The sequence below is a fragment of the Cheilinus undulatus genome, linkage group 4 (genome assembly GCF_018320785.1).
Source record: "Cheilinus undulatus linkage group 4, ASM1832078v1, whole genome shotgun sequence".
In the NCBI taxonomy this organism is placed as follows: domain Eukaryota; kingdom Metazoa; phylum Chordata; class Actinopteri; order Labriformes; family Labridae; genus Cheilinus; species Cheilinus undulatus.
Genome location: NC_054868.1, coordinates 11,377,898 through 11,399,400, shown reverse-complemented (window position 1 = coordinate 11,399,400; position 21,503 = coordinate 11,377,898). Strand labels below are relative to the sequence as shown.

Below are 21,503 nucleotides of genomic sequence, written 5' to 3'. Positions count from 1 at the left end.
CTGCCTGTTGGTCCAGCCTTAATTTCACTAATGTATTTGTTCATACGACCAATATTTACAGCCATGGACAGATTTTTATTACCAAAATATCAGTTGTAAATATTGGAAGATATTGTAACATCTGCTGATATGATTATTCACTTTTCTAGATAATATCTGTGGATAGCAGTATTATACCATGCATATCGTGCATCCCTAGAAATGTCAGTCCTTGGTCCTGGGTCTTTCTCTCTCTTCCCTTTCTTCTTCCTATTCATAGTCTTCAACCTCTCACACACTCCTCCACTCAGACTCTCAGATTGTTTCCATCCATTTCTGATACCGACTTTAACTCACTTTAGCTCTCTGAATGGGCCTAAACTGGTTCAATATCATTAGAGATTCATGTTTTCAGTTTTTCCTGGTGCGTTTAAACGATGACAACCGTGCTTATATTGTGTTTAACTTCTGCTACCAGTGGTTACCATACTGTACCACAAGTTTATTACATGCACAATGTGTTTTAGAGAGTGAGATTGTGTTTAGGGTTTAGGAAAAATAGCCAATGAGTTTGGCTAATTGTGTCCAGCCAGGAAAATGTTCAAGAGTTTTCAAACAGGGTAGCCGATTTTATACATGAGTTTAGGCAACTGACCATTTGGTCCAGAGAATGACAAAAATCTTTTAGCAATTGCAAAAACTGTATTATGAAAAAATAGATAGACCCCTGTGGGCTAACGCAGTATAATTAGCACGTTTACTGATGTGGTGTGTTGCATGCTAAGTGATCAATTTTTTAGTTTGGCATGATGTTAAAGAGGGACACGGGAACATTATGATGTTTATAAAAGGACAGTAAGTGGGGGTAGGACTCGAAAAGCTTCTGCTTCTTCCTACTCCTGTTTCGGACTCATGAAAAACTTAGTTGAATGGACTATGAATTGTTTTATCATTGCTTCACTTTTTTTTATTGTTTGTTGTCCGAAATAAATAAAATAAATAAATGTTTCTATGAAGGATCCTGGAATGTAGACTACAGTAAATGGTGGAAGGCCCTAGTTACTGTTACTACTGCGTTTTATCAGTATAACACTCACAAAGGATTTGTGACCATAAAACTGCTATAGGACAAATGTTGGTTTTTTTCGGTGCTGTCGAGTGTCTACAAACCATAAATATCCCATTAACAAAGAAGCGTAATTCCATTTCACTTGTGTTTCTCCACCGGAGATTAACCAGTACTTCCGGTCTGAGAGAGCTACCCATCTTCCAACGGAAGTTTGCGGTTGCCTAGCAACAGTTGTTAGGTGATCTTGTCAAGGTGGTAAGTAACAACACCGTAGGTGTTATCTCAGTTAACTGAAATATAAGCAGTTTAATGTCCCGACATAAGTTGTATTTTAGTATTTTGTTCCACAACTAAGGTATTTCCTAACTGTCTACTGTTATAACTGCAGTTTAATCTGTGTAAACGTCTCTGAATGTCTCTCAAAGAACTACCGTTTAACCGCTAACAAGTTAACGTTAGCGTGAAAAAGTTAACTTTTTTAACCACAACCCTGAAAAGGCAGGTAAGCTTACCACAGTATCAAAAAGGCACGTACTTCTAAAGTTACGGAGTGTAAAAGAAAGTGAAAGAAAGGAACCAACAGTTTTTTCTGTTGAGACATGCTAAAGCTACCAGCTTCAGACTAGAGAGCGTTGTTGCTTGTTGCAGATCATGGACAGCGCCGCTGGAGAGGACGATGAGAGAGAAAGAGAGGAGGAAAGGATGGAAAGCAACGGTCAGAATGACAATGACAGCAAAACACAGGATGGAGAAATTATAGCTGTAGAAGACTGTGGAGCAACATCACCACCTGCTCAAGAGGTAAACCGTTTTATCAAAGGAAGTCAAGTAACGGTTTGGTGGAGGGCTGCTTTGCAGTTTTTACTCATTTATCAACTTTTTTCAGCCATGAGTAAAAAAGATATTTATTATCGGTTCCAGATGATACCACCCTCTTCCTAGAATAATTTACAGGAAATTGAGGCGTACTTAAGTATGTTAGTGTATAGTTTAGTAATAGTGTTAGTAATGTAGTGTTGTTACAATTGTTACTAACATTACATGCAGACAGCATGCTGACGAAATTGTGAAATGAGCCAGTTGCTGATAATTCATCATTATCATTTGTTTATGTGCTTGTAATCAAACTATTGAAGTTTTAAGTTTGTGTGAATGACTAGGCTGTATTACAGTTGCCTAAAAAAGATTGTGCATATGCTTTATATTAGGGCAAACCAGACTGGGTCATTTTTGACCCACAAGGACAAGTATTAATATTTTCTGCCATAGAAAATATATTAATATTAAAAAAAAAAAAAAAAAAAAAAAAAAAAAACTTTAAAATTCAAAGATGAGAAATAATCTCATGTGAATGAGGCAAAACTGGACAAGAATTGAAGACAAAAGTATAACCCTTGAGTTATTAAGAGAAAATTGACACTTTATGCTTATTCTTTATAAACCAGGGTGGGTCAAATTTCACAAGGACCATAAATGCATAATCCAAATGAAGAAAACACAAAGGTTAAGCTGTTACATACAATTTATATCTAATCAAACAGAAATGATAAAAGTCTAAAATGCTCAAGACTCTTGTCTCAATCCTGCTCCACTGACAGACTCAAAATCTTTTTTTCTTCCCTGGCCATGCTTCTGTGACATGGCAGGAGGGCAGCAGCACATAGTAACCAGTTCATAGACTAAAAACATTTCAAATGCACAATTGCTGTTTCAGGAGACAGCTTTTTATGTGACAATGTTTAAATTCCTGCTATACACTGGCACATTAAAATGCATGCTGTTACAGATCATACAGAACTTGCAATACCTCCAAAAACACGGCTTTAGTTTTGTACAGTTATAAATCTAGTTTTTCTGGATTAAATTGTGTATGCTTTCAGTTTTTTTTATTTTAACTTTTTGTGTAAAGTTTAATGTTAATTTGTAAGGGCTTAGTATTTGTTTTTCTGTAAGGACTTATTAGATTATGCATGCATAACGTGGGCCATACATCCATACATCCGTCTTAAATACTGATTAAAAATGCTATCAGTTCTGACCTTAGATGTGTCTGATCAAACAGACAAGCAAAAGCAAACAGAGTTAAAAGTGCTCAATTATGGCAGCCCTGAGAGAACATGCATGGATGCTTTTTTGAGAAATGAACACATTGTCATGATTATCCAGAGAAAATGAGACAGATAAGTCAAGATCTCAAGAAAACAATCAATATTTACTCTCAATCATGGGAAAACAGAGTACAAAAAAGGATTTATGTCTGTTTACAGCTTCTGTACACAATTACAACAACCCACAGAAAAAAAGCTCTAAGCCACTTTTGAGTCCCAACCCAACAGTTGTTGAGAACAACTGATCTAAGTCATCATCAGTGCCAAAGATTTTGTTGTTACATGCTTTCTGTCTGTGTCTCACTTGGGCCTAAAGGGACAGCCAGGACCAGAGCAAGATGCCACAACCCTCCATACTCACTCTGACCACAGTGGTACAGATGATTATATTACCACTGCAGCCTTTAATTCAGGTCGGTAATACAGAAACCCAGCTTGTAATTTACAGTGATATAGAGCAATACAGTGTGGCACATTATAACACAGGTAAATACATGTTTTTAACCTAAAGAAAAAAATATATACAGTGCATAAATCCACTTAGATACATCAGTGAAGGAAAGACAGCTCATGTAGGCCTGCTACACCATACTTTAGAAGACAGTCATAGAAAGACAAGAGATACTTTTGACATATGTCCAATCAAAATGTATTTCATACATAGAGATGTTATTTTTTCCCATGTAGATGCTGTCATAGATTAATTGATATCTTATTTTCTGTTTTCAGTGCTGGAAAATGTTCCCCAGGTGCCGCTGATACCTGGTCTCTCAAACCTTAATGAATCAGGAGACATGGATGATCATGACCCACTGCCAGAAGAAGAGGAGGAGTTCATTGTTCTTGACCCTGAGCATGTCTGTAGCTTCAAAATGATGTAGTGTTATTGACTCTTAAATGCAATAATGGTATCATTGTCTGTGTGTCAGGTATATTAGAGTAATTGCTAAAACCCATATATTAGCTGTATCTTTCCTACCAACACATGCAGAAATGTCCACTAAAGCTATATTGGTACTATACAGACAAGATTTTTTTAGACATAACCAATCAGTTGGTTAAATTTAAATAGCTCTCTGTCATTCTTTTGATACAATGTTTGATCTGTTTGCAGCCCCTGTATAAAAGATACCAAGCTGCTCTTAACATCCAGCTCATGAAGCAGCTAGAGAGGCTTAACCAGGCTGTGGAGGAAAAGGTTGGTTACTTTTCTCTAAACAGACACAGTTTGTTTTCTGCTTCTCTCTTTATTTTATTAGTTCTCACAAGCAGATATGCACAGGAAAAGGACATCTTCATGAAGTTTACAATCATCTACACGTAGCATCCAGCAGATGGTGCTGTTCACCTTTTTAGAAATTAAGTTGTATTTTGATTTATTGTTATATTTGTTGCTTTCAATCAGAAACATAAAAATAATGACAACAAGAATATATGTTGCCAAGAAATTGTTCATGAAAAATCAGTAATCAGAGTCAAATAAATGCTGTTTGAAAGACTAAAAGTGTTAATTTATATCCTCTTTCTTACTCTCCTAGCGTGAAAAGTTGAAAGTAAGGGAAAAACACAATCTAGAGGTACAATGTGAGATGTACAAGGTTCAGGAGCAGCTTGCCAGAGCCCAGGCCAGGCTGGAGGACCGCAATCATTCAAAGGACCTGGCTGAAGCCAAGCTCAGGCAGGCACTGGATCAGCTGGAGGTGATGAAGGCCCACTATTCCAGTGTTAGCCGTATGAATAGTGAAGCCAAAGCCAAAGGTGAGATTGAATTGGCAGCCTTTTCTTGTCGTCGATCCATTTTTGTACTAAACACTAAACTCTATCTGTGTCAATAATTTTAATGAAATTATTAAAAAAGAAGAAGAATGATAAACAATTCTAAGAAACAAAAAATTCTGACAAAACGGTCTGAAAGACAAGCCTGGACATATATGAAATACCAAAATATTAAACACACGGCCAGGGGTGAATCAGGGTGTCCACAAAGTCTTAAAAAGTACTCAGCCAAAATTCAGGTTTTTAAAACATATTCAAAAGTCTTAAATGAGAAACTTTAAGGTCTTAGATTTTGTAGTTTATTCTAAAGCCTATTCATCTAAAGAGGTTGTAGTCTAGTTTTCTGCTTTTTCTATATTTTGATTTAATCGCACATGAGATTATTTTAAACTCTGCCAGATCTGACCTGAATTACATTGAGAATGATGGAGATAAATTAATGAAATGAATACAACTCAATTATTGTGAGATATGGCTGACCAGCTGCAACAGCATTATGATCACTGACACATCAATGTTTTAAAATCAGAATTAATGACTTGGAAGTTTCCTGAAATTGGCAGTTATACGTTGCTTGTAAATAGATATTTCAAGATTTTAGAATAGTTACTTTTAGAATTCTTAATTAAAAAAATAACACCTTCCATTCAGTTACATTATGGAATATGGTTCTTTTCTTCATAGTCTACTCTCAGAATGCTCCAAGAAAGCTTAATTTACATATTATAATAAAAAAAACTGTTGTCACACAGGTTCGAAACTGAAGATGCAGTACGTCTTAAAATGGAAAAATTGTCTCGTACTCCAGTTGCTGCACATACTGCTGCTATCACAGCAACATTGCACCTACATTAGAACACTGAACAACAACAATACACAAATAAACACTAATTCCACAAGTACATTAGTAGCCCATTCCATAAACTTTTACAAGATCTGATGATCTTATAATATAATATATAAAGTTGATGGCAGTTTTATTTCTGAAGAGTGATTAAGCAACAGCAATTAGATAGTAGGTATGCTTTTTTAAGAGATTTTAGAGTTTAAAACTTATTGAGAGGTATTCCAAACAGCATCATAGTGACTGCCTGGTAGACTTGATTACAAAAACAGACGATTTTCAGTCCTGTCTCAGCAATACTGGTGCAACAGTTCCACACTGAATTCATACATACTGCCAATTATGACTACTGTCTTTCTCTTCTTTAGTGTCCAAACAACAGGCAGAGCTAGACAAGCTGATGGCACAAGTGGTCTTCACACAAGGAGTCAGTGAGGATTTGCACTCAAATGTGAAAGTTATGAAGAACGCTAGACGCAAAGCAGGAGATGACAAGAATCAGGCCGAGGAGCAGAAATTGAAGCAGGTGGGCAGGGCAAAAACAAGGCTGTCACATAAGGAGTTATCATATATTGACATTGTTATTAACTGAAAATACTCCTTTGTTATCAGGATAAGTACGTGAAGCGTCTAACGGAAGAATTGGAGAGGGTAACGCAGCAGGGAGACATGTATGATGCCCAGGCTAGCGCCCAAGCAGAAGAGACAAAGAGAGTCAAAGAGGCTCTCTCTAAGGTAACTATCCTGTTGTATATACTACAGTATCCACCTGCATGTATAATTAATATGTACAACTATTTATACCGCAACAATATGGAAACTTTTGACCAAGATGTGTAAAGCTTCAAAGGAACCTGCATATTAAGGTGTGCTATTATAATAAAATGATGGTTTTTTTCATTGGGTTTTAACGCTTTAAAAAATTTACATTGCTGTTTTAGGAGATGGCTCTTTTTTCGATGCTTCAATATTTAAATACCTGCTATACACTGGCACATTAAAATGCATGCTGTTACAAATTCACATGGAACTTGCAATACCTCCACAAAACACTGCTTTAATTTTGTGGATTAAATTCCTATTAGGGGTATGTGTCTGGTTACTTAGAAAAATGTCTAACAGGCTATAGTATGTTTTTTTAGCAACAGTGGCATGGTTTTATATCCATTCATTTTTTTAATATCTTATACACAACAATAGAATTAATTTGACTTAAACAAACAAAGCATGTAAGTCCAATGTTGGGTGGTGCTTTGTTTGGCTCTTTTGCTATGCATCAGAAGGTTCCTTGTCCAAACTGCGAGTGGGTTGAGTTTGCATGTTCTCCTTGTTCTTGCATGGGTACTCTTTGAAAGCTCGGATTCCTACAAATACATGTGTGTTTGTGTAAATGATGATTCTAAATCGCAAGTTTGAATGTAAGAGTGGCTGCTTGTCGGTCTCTCTGTGTCTGCACTTAGACAGCTTCAAGTCCAATTTTCACCCTCCCTTTTGCTCTTTCTGACCTCTTCCAACTCCTCAGATAAATATGGTCTTTGAGCCACTAAATTGACCTTATTTTTCATCAGACTATCTTTTTCTTTGGTTGCTTTATGATCTACACTATATGGACAAAAGTATTTGGCAAGACCTGTCAATTCTTGATTTCTGGTGTTTTAATCAGCCTGTTACCACAGATTTATACAATCAAGCATCTAGCCATGCAGTCTCCATTGGCAAACATTTTTGATACAAAATTAGTCATTCTGAAGAGCTCAGTGCCTTCAAGTGTGGTACTGTGGTTTGATGCCACCTTTGCAAAAAAAAATCTTCGTGATTTTCCATGGTCAAGCAGCCTCATGCAAGCATCACATCACCAAGTCCAATGCAAAGCAATAGATGGAGTGTTGTACAGCACACCGACACTGGACTGTGAAGTAGTAGGAACGTGTTCTGTGGAATGGCAGATGACGGCTCTCTGTTTGGCAGTCAGATAGATAAGTCCCCTGAGAGTGTTCCCTGTTCCCTGGTGGTGTAATGGTCCGGTGGTCAAAATTCTTTTGTCCATATAATGTAAATCTCTTTGCTTAAAAATCAAAAAGGCCGTGCAGAAAAACAAAATACTGAAATAAAAGATGCAAGGCAGTCTGTTGAGCTACAACATACTGTGATGATTAATTGCTGTCTGTAAAGAGACTCCCTAGGCATTAGATATAATTGCTACTGTATGGATATTGATTAGTTTAGCTTTAAAGTTTCCAAAAAAATGATTTAAAAAAGAGATATTTGTTTTAAGTATGGTATATTAAGGTTAAGAAATTATTGGATCTATTCACAAGAGAAAATACGGACAATAATATGGTATATATTAATATTATTATGAAAGTACGTTATTGATTAGGTTTGATCGATTTCAGTCTCTTGACCACACAAAATTTACTTTAAGGATAACAATAAAAGGGACTGCCATCTGTCCCCTTAGGGCAAATTATTTTTCTCATAAAGCAAATCTTAAGTTTTCAATTCAATACACAATCTCATTTTGTATTGTTGGTTTGCACATTCATTTAAATTTATATGTAAATCTTTATTATAATGCAGATCTCTAGTGAGTTTCATTGTTTAATATACATATAAGAGATAGAAATATTTATCCACTATCAGTCAAGAAACATGCCTTCTTATATTGTGTCTTTGTGCAGGCTCAGATGGAAGTGGAGTCTCTGGCTATGACTCGCAAGCAGTTGCTGCAGCAGTGGAACAGTAGCCTGGTGGAATTGAGGAGACGAGATGAGGCCTTCAGTGCAATGCAGGAGGCCATGGGGTGAGAATAAGGGCAATATTCTGACTGTGTGCATATACATGTAACTGATTATAGTTCTTAATAATACTTTTTACATTATCATGAGGATGATGTCTCTGCTGTGATATATTGCTAGATTGCTGTTTTAAATATAAATCAAAAAGACATATGAAAATAAAAAAACTACATTTACTATGAGTGTGGCTCAGATGTCCTTGTATGTCAGTATTTACCAGTGTGTTAAGAATCTGTAGAAATGCAATTCAGTATTGGAAAAAGATACAAATCTCATTTATATTCAGAAGGAAAAGGAAGGCAGGCAAATACCTGTTCATGTTTACAACTGTTGCCTCTCCCAGAGCTGTCACAGACCAGGGGATTTTACTGGACAGAGAGATTGATGGGTACAAGAAGTCTGTCACTGAAGAGCAGGAGCAAAATGAGATACTAACCATGCAGCTTAACTGGTCCCAAATGGAATGCGACACTTTGAAAAATCAGATAAGTCAGAAGCAGGCCCAGCAAGATGTTCTGCAGGCCCGCTACACCACCTGTCTTCGCACCCTGAATGAGACTGAGCACACCCATGCCATGCTGTCTAAGGTAGCAAACTAGAGGATATGTGGAGGCCTTAGTTGTAACAACTCTGTAGCCATTTTAACAATATAAGTGTCCTGTTGCAGTGTCTAGCTACTTTCTTTTTCTCTCTGCCCTAACTACTCTTTCATTTAGGAAGCCAGTACCCTCCAGACTGAAGTGAATGATCAGAGGAAGCAGTTGGAAAAAGAGAGTGCCGTGCGTCTGGAGCTTGAGGACAAAATCATGACCCATATGCAACAGAAGCTCACCCACACCAAGGATGCCAAATACTCCCAAAGGCTCACTAGCAAGACAGCCGCTCTAAAGAGGGAAAAGGTAAACATGGAAAAAGGATTCAAGAGGAGGCTGTGAAATATTTTGTCTGGGAAGTGCTCAAGACTTATTGATCAGTCATATTGTGTGTAGCCTCAGTACTCTTAGAGCAAAGTCCTTTTTCATGCTTCCCTTTTTAGAGTCCCTCCATATACAAAAGTTGTCCTTATCCAATCTTTGTTTTCTAGCCAACCTTACATGATTTTTAATCATCTTCCCCCACATATTGTTGCATACATTTCCTGGGGGGAAACCCCAAACCTCTCTAACTTTATCTCACTCACTGTGATTAGATAAAGCCCTGTACTGCTGTGTTGTGAAACACTAGTCCAACATTCTTCAAAAAACACAGTTTTCAGAACTTTTGTGAATGAATCAATATACAGTGCTTTAACACATTTTCATTAACAGCATTGGTAATTACCAGAAACATTTTTATGTTTCTGCAATGATTAACACACCAATATGTAGAAGCTCTTTAACCGAGATGATATTTTTAATGCTAAAATAAAACTATTATTGTTATCCATGTATTTTCAAATGTACAGATTTACAAAAAAACTAAAAAAAAATAGTAAAGCACATGAATATTTCTTGATTAATATGTCAAATTATAGTTATTTACTTGCATTCCTGAAGAGAAAAAATTGAATTAGTGGTTGAATGTTGTGCTTGATTAATTTCTGACTCTCAGAGAAACCCAGTGAGGCGGCTCAAATTTTGGGTGAATTCAGTTTCAAATCCCTCATTCCTGTTCAAAATGGTAAAATGTTGACAGCTCACTGAAAATGAAAGAGTCCACATTAAAGCACTTCATGATGCTGGATGGTCTTTGAGACAAATATGACAGGTGGTCTAATAAATTTGTTAAGCAGTGTATGTAACCCCAAATGTTGCTTTGTTTAAAAATCCACAGTTTCACTTGTAAACCTTTTCAACAAATTCCTGCCCTTCTTATGCAATGTAACTTAAAATATAAACTTAAAACAATTTTAGACAGCAGAAGAGAAAATTGGTGAACTTCAACTTGGTGCATCGTTATTTTGATGATAATAACACTTGAAAAAATGATGTAAGCAATTTAGGTTTTTAGGTATCATTTTTGCCCTTATGATGCATAGGTTTGTCCATGGGTGTAGCACAGGGGGGAAAAGGGGTACTGATTCCCTGGGCCCAAAGTTGGGAGGGGTCCTTGAGATGCCTGTATGGAAGCCCATTTGGGTTAAATACAAAAGAAAAAAATGTGAAAGTACAGCTAGTCTGGAAAAAAAAAATCAAAGTCATAATTATGAAATAAAAGGTCATAATTATAAGATAAAAAAAGTCATTATTATGAGATAAAAAGTCAGGATTAGAGGAAAAAGTAATAATAATGAGATACAAAGTCAAGATTATGAATGGAAAAAGTCAATAATATGACATAAAAAGTTATAATTGACTAAATGACTTTTTATCTCATAATTTTGACTTTGTATCTTTCAATTATGATTTTCTATCTCATGATTGTACATTTTAATCTTATAAATATGACTTTGGATTTCTTTTTTTATTCCCCTACTTCCACATTTTTCTTTTTTAAGTGGCAGAAATGGGCTTCCACATATGAAAAGTGTGTTTTTATTTAATTTTTCTTAATAATTAGTGTCATTATTGTGTCAAAAGTTACTAAATGAATCGGTCAACAGACTGAAATTTGTATCAAAACGAGTAAAATATAATTCTGGGGGGCCCCTCTCTTTAAAATGTCCAAATAGTGTGGTCCAACACTACAAAATAATGCAAGTAAATTTAATTAAGCCATAGTAAAAAAATTGCTCATAAATTGGGAAATTATGGTTAAAAAATACATCAAAATGCATAGATATTAGTAAAAAAGATGCAACATTTGTTGCTTCGCTAGCCGGCTAAGGGGAGCCCTGTGTAATATTCTTTCTAGGGGCCCAAAATCTCTAGCTACATCCCTGGGTTTGTCAGCATTTTAAATTAGTTTTTTTTCTTTTGAATTTGTGTTAGAATAGTGTGTACAACTGGCCGATAGGCAAAATAATTCTAGAGAAGCAATGCCCCTAGACTACCCTTCATTTGGGCTTACCCCCGGAGATTTAACACGTCTGGCTTTGCTCTTCATGGAAAGCTTTTGTACACCACAGTAGTCATTAGTTACTTAGACTTTTTTATTTAAAGCCAAGATTATCCAGATGGCAAAAGCAGTTTTTTTATTTCACGGTTTATTTTCAACTCTGGTGAGCTTTGTTCAGTACCATTAGATCCAGTGAATTATGAAAAAAAAAAAAGCTTTTGCTGAGATAACACCTGTAAGAATTGTGTTTTTTTAATCCCGGAAATTAGGAAAACTGTATCAAACCTGTGGCTGCTCATTGTTGTTAGGACCATAATGGACTCTTAATACATTTGTTTCTTCTAGCCCTTTTCATAATAGCTAAATAACAGTAAAGACAAATAATACTGTTTTATTTCTGTTCTGCATGTAATCTCCATCCCTTTTAGGTCTCTCAGTTGTGCCAGCTGGAAAACAATATAGCAGCTGTGGATCTTGAGACCACTGAGGTCATCCAACATCTGGACTGCCTGGCTCTCATCCAGGAAGCCCTGGATGAAGAGATCACAAAGAGCAGCAAGATACTGACAACCAGTGAGAAGAAGGCTTCTTCCCTTCTCAAACTCGTTGAGCAGAGAGAGACCAGCATAACTAACTGTAACAAAAAAATAGATCAGATTATCGCCAGCACTGGGGTAAGTGTAAATGAGAAAGCAGTCATCCTTGGCCTTCATTCATTTATGTGGTAATATTTTTACAGTCTGGTATTTAAATTCTACCTTCGCTTTGAGGTTTATTTGCATTTTTTTCCCAGCATGAGGACCTTAGTCCTCAGCAAATCAAGATAGAGGAATTGAAGTCTCAGAATGCAGAGCTGGAAGCAAGTATAACAAGAGTCAAGCAGTTCTGGAGGCAAAAGCAGGAGATACTAGAGGAGTTAATCCAGAAGATAGAAACCAACAGCAGGAAAATGTTCAAACTGCAGCAAGAGTCCACACGATTGCAAAAGGAGAAGATCTGCTTGGAAAGTAAGTGACAGTAGGAAGTACTTTTAAAGTAGCATGTATGTGCAAACCAATTAACAGATAACAGTTTTATGTATTTGGAGAGAGCATGATGCACTTTCCACATAGAGACACGGTAAATTAACAAGACTGGTCAGCAGTAATAGTGACTAACATATGGAGACATGAAAGGATGTTGGAAATACATCATCATATGTAGTCAGGATATAAGGTTCATCTTTACATTTGGATTTTAAAAGTTTATTCTCCTAATAGTTATATTTAGTTACAAGAGATATTGTCTGTAAAAACCACAGAGAAGTGATCAAAATGTTTAAGAATCCTGATTAGCTACCATTTCACCATCTCCAAATCCAACCAGGTCAGTTGGCAATAGAACATCGTGAGGAGACGGAGCTGGATAAGGATACAAAGATGCTGAAAAGAGACCTGCTGAAGCTCAACACTCTGATCGGCAAGAATGCGCAGCTTAGCGTGTCACTAGAGCAGGAGAATGAACTGATGGAGACAGACTTCATGCACAGACTAAAGGCATGTCATAAAAGTTTGTTTTATTAATAATCATTTTCTCTTTTGTAAGTTATACTTAAATGACCCTAAATATGATCATGTCTGAAGGATGCTGAACGGGAGTGCACTGAGATGCAGATGAAATACGAGAAAACCCAGGAGGAAAACGAGACACTCCTCAACTGTCTGCTGGAAGTTCAGTGGGTCACATCTACATTTTCCTGCTTTTTTACTACCTTAGTTTATGTATTTTATATACTCATGTAGTATTCATCTTAAAAAGAAAATTGCTAGTTATCTTTGTTTATTTTACAATATTAGGACCTGACAACACCAAAACTTGGCTTAATATGTTTGACAACAACCAAGGGTGAAAATTTAAATATAAAAGTTAATTAAAGTAAATCAGATAAAACATATTTTTCATCACCTTGTGCTGTATTATGTTGCTTGGGCACCCTAACTCTGAGTTAGGTCAACTTACTGTACTAACACTGGGCCTCATTCACCATTTCTTCCAAAATTTTTCTTAAAACTTGTTCTTAAGTAGGTTTCTAAAGGCTGGCTGAGACTACACGAATTTAGCCAGATTTTGGCTCAACTGCATTGTTGCAGCTAATTGTCAAACATTAGGCCAATTCATGAATGTCGGGAATGACAAACAGTCTTGTAGTGTGACATCCCACAACCACGACTCAACAAGACTATCATGCTGGAATTTTCTCTTAAATTGTCATCCAGTTTGACACCTTGACCTTACATTAACAATGTGAATCCTGACACCTACCAACAGGAGAGTATTTGCTCCTTATCTTGTATTGTATCAGTCCCTACTTTTAATCCCTCCAGGGAACTAATGTTTACCTTTTGTTTATTTTCTTTAGTTATTACATGAATATCTTAAGTTCTATCTGGGGAGAGCCAGCCCATATTGTCCTCATCTTAATACATTCATAATCTATTATCTTACCATAATTGTTTCTTGTTTGTTGTTTTCTTATTTACAAGCAAAATATCGCTATAGTCACACACAGCATTTCTGTTGTAGAGTGACTGACATTTTTCAGACATTTCAGCAGGCATCCCAGATAGCCTAACCTAGTCTTGTTTAGTCATGGATCATGACTTTGGTCTGTGTGAGGAAGCGGGACTATTTGGAGAGAAAACACACCTACAACTGTAACCAGAAGTTTACATACACTGTATAAAAAGACACATAACTGTTTTTTCTCACTGACATTAAATCAAACTGAACTTTTCCTGTTTTAGTCAGTTAGGATTACCAAAATAATTCCCATTTGCTAAATAACAGAATAACGAGAGAATCTTTCATTACTTTCAGTAAAGTCAGAATTTTACCTACATTTCCTTTGTATTTGGTGGATTTCCCTAAAACTGTACAACTTTGGTACAAGGTTTTGGTATCCTACCACAAGCTTCTCTCTAGAGTTTGCTGGAATTTTGGCCAATTCCTGCTGACAGAGCTGGTGTAACTGAGTCAGGTTTGTAGGCTGCCTTGCTCACACCTCATCAGCTCTGCCTACAAATTTTCTTCAGGATTGACATCAGGGTTTTGTGATGACCACTTCAAAACAATGTCTTTGTCATCCTTAAGCCACTTTGTAACTAATTTTGTGGTTTGCTTAGGGTCATTTTCCATTTGGAAGACCCATTTGTGCTTTAACTTCCTGGCTGATGTCTTCAGATGTTGCTTCAATATTTCTACATCATGTTTTTCCTCATGATGCCATCTGTTTTGTGAAGTGCACATGTCTCTCCTACAGCAAACACCCCCACGACATGATGCTGCCACCCCCGTACTTCACGGTCGGGATGGTATTCTCAGGCTTGGAGGCTTGTCCCTTTTTCCTCCAGATGTAACAATGGTTATTACAGCCATACTGTTTGAGTTTAGTTTCATCAGACCAAAAGACATGTCTCCAGAAATTAAGGTCTTTTGTCCCTGTGTGCATTTGCAAACTGTATTCTGGAGTTTTTATGTTGCTTTTGGAGTAATGGCTTCTTCCTCGCTGAGTGGCCTTTTAGCCCATGTCAGTGCAGGGTTGTTTTCACTGTGGATAATTACACTCTCTTACCAGCTTCAGCCAGCATCTTCACTAGGTCTTTGATACGCACATTTCACACTAAAGCAGGTTCATCTCTGGGGCACAGAACCCGTCTCCCTCCCGGGCACTATAATGGCTGGACAGTCCCATGGTGTTTATACTTGCATGTTATTGTTTGAACAGATGAACCTGGCACCTTCAGGCATCTGGAAATTGTACCCAAGGATGAAGCAGACTTGTGGAGGTCCACAATTCTCTTTCTGATATCTTGGCTGTTTTCTTTGGATTTTCCTATGATGTCACACAAGGAAGCACCTTAAAATACATCCAATGATGTGCCTCCAATTAACTCAGATGTTGTCAATTAACCTATCAGAAGCTCCCGAATCCATGGCATCATTATCTGGGCTTTCCCAAATTGTTTAAAAGTATTGTAATCTTAGTACATTTAAACTTCTGACTTTGAAGAAAGTAACAAAAAATTATCTGAAAAATCCTCTCTGTCATTATTCTGGCATTAAACAAATAGAAATAATGTAATGTAATGCATCTTTTTATACTGTGTATGTAAACTTCTGGTTTCAACTGTACATAGGAAGAAACATGATAACTCCACTTAGAAAGGCCTTGTCTGAAACTTACTGTAAGGCAACAACACTAAACAATGCACTGCCATGCAAATGCTCCAGGGTTATTACTTTAACTCATATCTTGATGTAATTGGACTCCCAGTGGTAATGCTACCATGTTCCTACATACTTTATCTTTTCATTGGAGTCTACAAAATTATTATTCAATGTATCCTTACTGTTACTAATTGTTCCTGACTATACACAAAAACTGGACAACTGTATGCTATTGTATGTTGTTATTTTATCTAACAGATTTAAAAACAGTTACCCCAGGTATTTATTCAAAAGTTGAGACATATACATATAGCAATTTAGCAATGTAAAAGTTTTGGATCCAAAAATGGATGAACGTGACTTTAAATTAGTTTTGGCAGCTCATGTTTGACAAATTTTGTCTTTTCCCCAAGCACTTACTTCTTGTCTTGTTTCTCGCATGCACTCTGTTGAACAGGCAGCAGATAATGCTTTGGGAGAAGAAGATCCAAATTCTTAAAGAAACTCGTTCTATTGTGAACAGGGAAAGCCAGGGAGAGGTCCAGGAAATGAAGGCTGAGATACGCCGTATGGAGGTAGTGTCATAAAGCTCATGATGTTTATTCTGAAGACTTTAAACTCAAGACTGAGTGGTCATCTACATAGTTAATTAGCTAATAAGTGCTTAAATGTGTGTACACTTACATACACTTTGTGAATACTGAAAGAAACAGCCAACACCTTCTGAACAAACTTAAAAGTTTAAGGTTTTTGTTGTTGTTTATCCGTCAGCTCTCCTGTAACTGTAAAGCTAAATGCATGTTTGAGAACCAGCTGTTTCTGAATTTCATGAGATTAAACAAACAATGAAAGTACATTGCTTAACAAATTTATTAGACCACCTGTCATATTTGTCTCAAAGACCGTCCAGCATCATGGAGTGCTTTAATGCGGACTCTTTCATTTTCAGTGAGTTCTCCACGTTTTACCATTTTGAACAGGAATGAGGAAATTGAAACTGAATTCACCCAAATTTGAGCCGGCTCACTGGGCTTCTCAGAGTCAGAAATTAATCAAGCATAACATTCAACCGCTAAAACTATTTTTTCTCTTCAAGAATGCAAGTAAATAATTATAATTTGACATATTAATCAAGAAATAATAATGTGCTTTAATATTTTTTCTTTTTTTTTTTTTGTAAGTCAGTAAATTTGAAAATTCATGGATAACAATAATAATTATATCTTAGCATTCAAAATATCACTTTGGTCAAAGAGCTTCTACATATTGGTGTATTAACCATTGCAGAAACAAAAAAAATGATTTTGGTAATTACCAATGCTGTTAATTTAGGGCAGCTGTGGCATAAACCTTACTTTGGTTAGGGTTAGGGTGGTCTAATAAATTTGTTAAGCACTGTATATGTCAAACATGGTTTTACTGTAAATGTGTACTATTGATAATTAATAGAACTATTGCATCAGGACTTACATGTTGCCTTCCCATATATGACAAGTTTACAGAGATTTTTATAGAAAATCTACAGTGTTGTAGACTCATCACAAAGAAGGGCTCCCACCACCAAAGTACCAAATTGTTTATTCACTTTGTCCAACAAAAAGCAGTTAAGAGCTCCTTAAGCAGGACCGTAGACTGATTGGATTATGAATGAATAAATTCATGATATAGTAAGGCTTTATGTTGTTACATAGTTATCTACTCAATGGCAGAGAGTGAACAACTGCATGGCTTGGCCTCTGTGATTATTTTGGGAGGGGAAATGTGTTAACTATCAAACCATGGTTAGTATGCTATTCTTTTTTAAGAAATGTTTTGACTCCATTTAACATGTGTTTTTGTGCAGATTCGACTCGACCGACTGATGAAGCAACGGGAGCGACTGCTTAAAGAAAGTGAAGCAACAGTGACAAGGAGGGAGAATTTAGTGTTACGCAGAGAGGCCATGGTCTACAATCCCAGTAAACAGCGAGAAAAGAATAGAAAAGGCGATCTTGAGCGCAGAATACAGGGGCTGCAGCGCAAGGTCCGGGACACACACAAGGTATGATGCTTTTATGTTTTTTTTTTTTAACTGTCCATGTGTGCGATGCATGTTTTAACAATTTCTTTTTTGGAATATGAACAATTTTAGAAAGTGGGTGAGTGTGACCAGGAGATCAGGAACCTAGAGGAGAGCAAGGTGAGCCTGAGCAACAGGATTACACAACAGGAGCAGAAGTTGGAGGATCTCCGCAGAACCAACTTCGATCTGGAACATGAGATTGTTCATCTCCAGGACACCAAAGACTGTGTAAGAACTTTATGTAACATATATGCTTAACAAGACATTTGTTCCTGCCAACATTTTCAGTGACTGTTGACATAGTTGTGCATTTGTGTTTTGTACAGGCTTATGTGTGACTGATTGTTTTCTGCAATACAGTCTATCCAGTCCATTGTGAGTGCATGAGTGCATCCCAACCATTAATTTAGCATTTTGTAAGCTGGGGTTGTTGTTTTGTTTTCCCAAACACATCCAAACCAATACTCAAAGAGTCACTTTAAAGGTTTAGATGAACACAAAGTTTTGAAAAATTATTCAACCCCCATTGCAGATGAGGTTCATTGTAAAAAATTACAGACTATCAGCTGTTTACAATGAACAAATAAAACAAAAGCAATTGAAATAGTTTGACTATTAACTTTTCTGGTCTCAAAATTATTCAACCTCTGAACAGAATCCCTCACAACAGCTCAAATATGCAAAACTTGTGTTGTTTCAAGAATACCTGATGTAACTAATCAAGGGCTTCACTAGCTGCAAGAAGAATGAAGCATACACTGAAAAGAACACTGTGCCCACAGTTAAGCACGGCGGTGGCTCGGTGATGCTCTGAAGCTGCTTTGCATCCTCTGGCACTCGAAACCTGCAGCGTGTGGAATGACAGATGGATTCATCGAAGTATATTGAAATCTAGGAGGAAACATCATGCTGTCTGTGAGGAAACTGAAGCTTGGGCATCACTGGACCCTCCAACCGAACAAAAATCCCAGACATACTTCTGATTTCACCAAGGCTTGCATAAGAAGTCCTGGAAGATTCTGCAATGTCTTCACAGTTGCATGACTTGAACCCCATTGAAAATTTCCAGTGGAATTTGAAGAAAGTGGTTGCAGCATACTGACAAAGAATATGACTGAACTGGAGGTCATTGCACATGAGGAATGGTCTAAGATTCCCCAGGAATGCTGCTAGAAGCTGGTGTCTGGATATGCATCTCATTTGCAGCAGGTCAAAAAGGTGCTCTACTAGGTACTAAAGACTCTCACCATGAAGGGGTTGAAGAATTTAGAGACTGGTGATGTCATTATAAGCTGTATTTTCAGTTGAATTCTGGGAAACCACCTGAAGCATTCATTACGTAGAGCTATTTTAATTACTTTTGTTTGATTTGTCCATTGCAAAAAGCAGAAAGTCTGTATATTTTCACAATAAACCTAATTTGCAACGGGGGTTGAATAATTTTGATTGCAACTGTATATGTATATGGCTTACGTTAGCTGTAAGCCACAATCAACAAAATTAGAAGAAATAAACACTTGAAGTATATCAGTATGTGTTAATCTGTATAATATATGAGTTTCACTTTATGGATTGAATTACTGAAATAAATCCACTTTGTGATGATATTCTAATTTATTGAGATGCACCTGCTTGTTTAGAGTTTAGCTCCTCTAAGTTCTCTGTCAACAGAACTACTGCTGTTTCATAGCCTCTTACTATTTCTACTTAAGAATTCATTGTTTATTTTATTTTCCAAGAATTTGTTTTGGGTATTTTTCATCATAATAATGCTTTACATTTGGCTGTATGATTCGTGAGAGCATGATTCTTCTCCCTCACTTTTTAAGTTAAGATTATAGCACTCATGTAATTCTTGCCATCACCATTAAAGTGTCGTGGCCTAATTTCAGACACTGTGTCACATGCAAACAGAAATCTGCCTTCAAGCTTAGTCTTATTATAACTTTAAAATTTGCTGAAAACAATCATTTTACTGGAAAAATGTACCCATGATGTCCTTATTTTTTTATGTATCAGCTAGTGGTGTCCTGTTTACCTGTGCAGCTGATGGACGAAACATATATGGAATGTCTTTGTCTAAATTTAAAAAAGATTAAGCAATTTTATCCGAAAAGTTACAGTTTGATTTTATCTACTGGTCAGTGAGTCCTCTCATACACACAAGCTCCCCTGAAAATGGTCTTACAGTTCATATTTCAACCAGCAGTTGTTTTAAGATACAGCACCTACACATCATTAAATCTGTGCATGAGTACATCACATTCAACAGCATCTTTGATTAACTGAATCAAAATGTTTAAGTATTGCATTTCACAGTTCAGGTGGCTGTTATCTGCTTTAGTAAGTGTACCCTACTCTCTGACCTATCACTCGGAACAGAGCTAACACTAAGACCTGCAAAGAGACGAAACATGCATCCACAGAAGAGTCCAAATAGTAAGAAACAAACCAGATACGTGAATAAAAAAAAAAAAAAAACTCTATATGTTCCTGTATTCTCAGCTTAATAGACTTCTTAAAAAATACTTTGGAACTTTTGAACAGCATGTCTCCACACAAAAACATGCGCATTTCAAAGTTAATCACATACAGTCGTACCAACAAACTCCTCATACACTCAATGACATGAATGGATTAACCATTCCCATCTTTGCTCTCTGAGCTACATTTGAATATCTTTTTCCTATATAATTAACTGTACATAGTATGTTACAGAAATACCTGTTTCTCAAAACTGGTTTGGAATTATATCAACTGATTTTCTATCAATGGATTAATTTACAGATAATTTTCAACAGTCTTTGTGCTCATCAGATCTTTGTTTCTAACTCTGGACAGATTTTTTGTCATCAGTCTTAATATAGTAATTAGTCATAAACGGGTTAGGCTACTTAATAAATGTAACAACGGTGAGTCAGACAGTCTCCGGACTGAAGGATGCACAATCAGTCTGTTGCCTGTTATTGTTTTATACCTCTAACAGAGGTGAGGCGGGAGTGTTTATTTAAACACACATCTAGGTCATTTTGAAAATGCTGTAAATTTACTGGCATGTGCATCACTTTTTCCGCTCCTGAAAACCACTCCCCCACACCAAGACTAGCAGTCATAACTGCTCATTGTTTGTTCCACTTTGTGGGGCACTGTTGGAAAGCAATTCCCCACTCATTATCATCTTTTCCACCCCACAGAACCTGTATCGCCTAGTAGCCCTTCAGGGCCGGGCCAAGAAGTTGCAGCAGGTGAAAGAGGGCACCTTCCGAGCTGTATCCAGACCTGAATCCATTGATGCTCCTTTGCAAAGAGGGATGGAGCGTGTGCATGCTGTCAACACCATCGTGCACCGCGTGTGTCAGGAATCCCCTCAGCACCAGGGGGCACTGCGTAGGCTGTCACTATCGTTGGCAGCTAACATACCACTCCTGGAGAAGGAGATGTCCTGAGCATGGGAGTATGATGTAGACATGACAGAGAGTACAGGCAAGGTAAAGACTCTTGTTGTTTCTTGGATTTAGTTAAACCCCCTGAAGCTATTGTAGTCTGCTGCAGAATATCTGTCCTTTCTTATTTACAAACACACCATGTCTGCTGTCAGGGAAAGGGTTAATTCAGCAGCACTTCAGAACTATGACCTGTTAGAATTTTAAAATGTTTTGGCCTGCTTCTACACAAAATTCAAATG

The 21,503-nt window shown here is 36.8% G+C and overlaps 1 protein-coding gene across 1 annotated transcript; it reads left to right on the top strand.

Moving 5' to 3' along the window:
- Positions 1 to 1,718: 1,718 nt before the first annotated feature.
- Positions 1,719 to 21,264, top strand: ccdc40 (coiled-coil domain containing 40). The gene is made up of 18 exons (XM_041785600.1): positions 1,719 to 1,849; positions 3,473 to 3,569; positions 3,886 to 4,013; positions 4,271 to 4,358; positions 4,711 to 4,914; positions 6,145 to 6,302; positions 6,389 to 6,511; positions 8,458 to 8,579; positions 8,918 to 9,161; positions 9,291 to 9,473; positions 11,979 to 12,224; positions 12,344 to 12,557; positions 12,916 to 13,085; positions 13,173 to 13,264; positions 16,214 to 16,331; positions 17,600 to 17,797; positions 17,888 to 18,046; positions 21,013 to 21,264. Exons 1-18 carry the CDS (start codon positions 1,751 to 1,753, stop codon positions 21,262 to 21,264), a joined length of 2,895 nt encoding a protein of 964 aa, XP_041641534.1. The 5' UTR covers positions 1,719 to 1,750.
- The last annotated feature ends 239 nt before the right edge of the window (positions 21,265 to 21,503 follow it).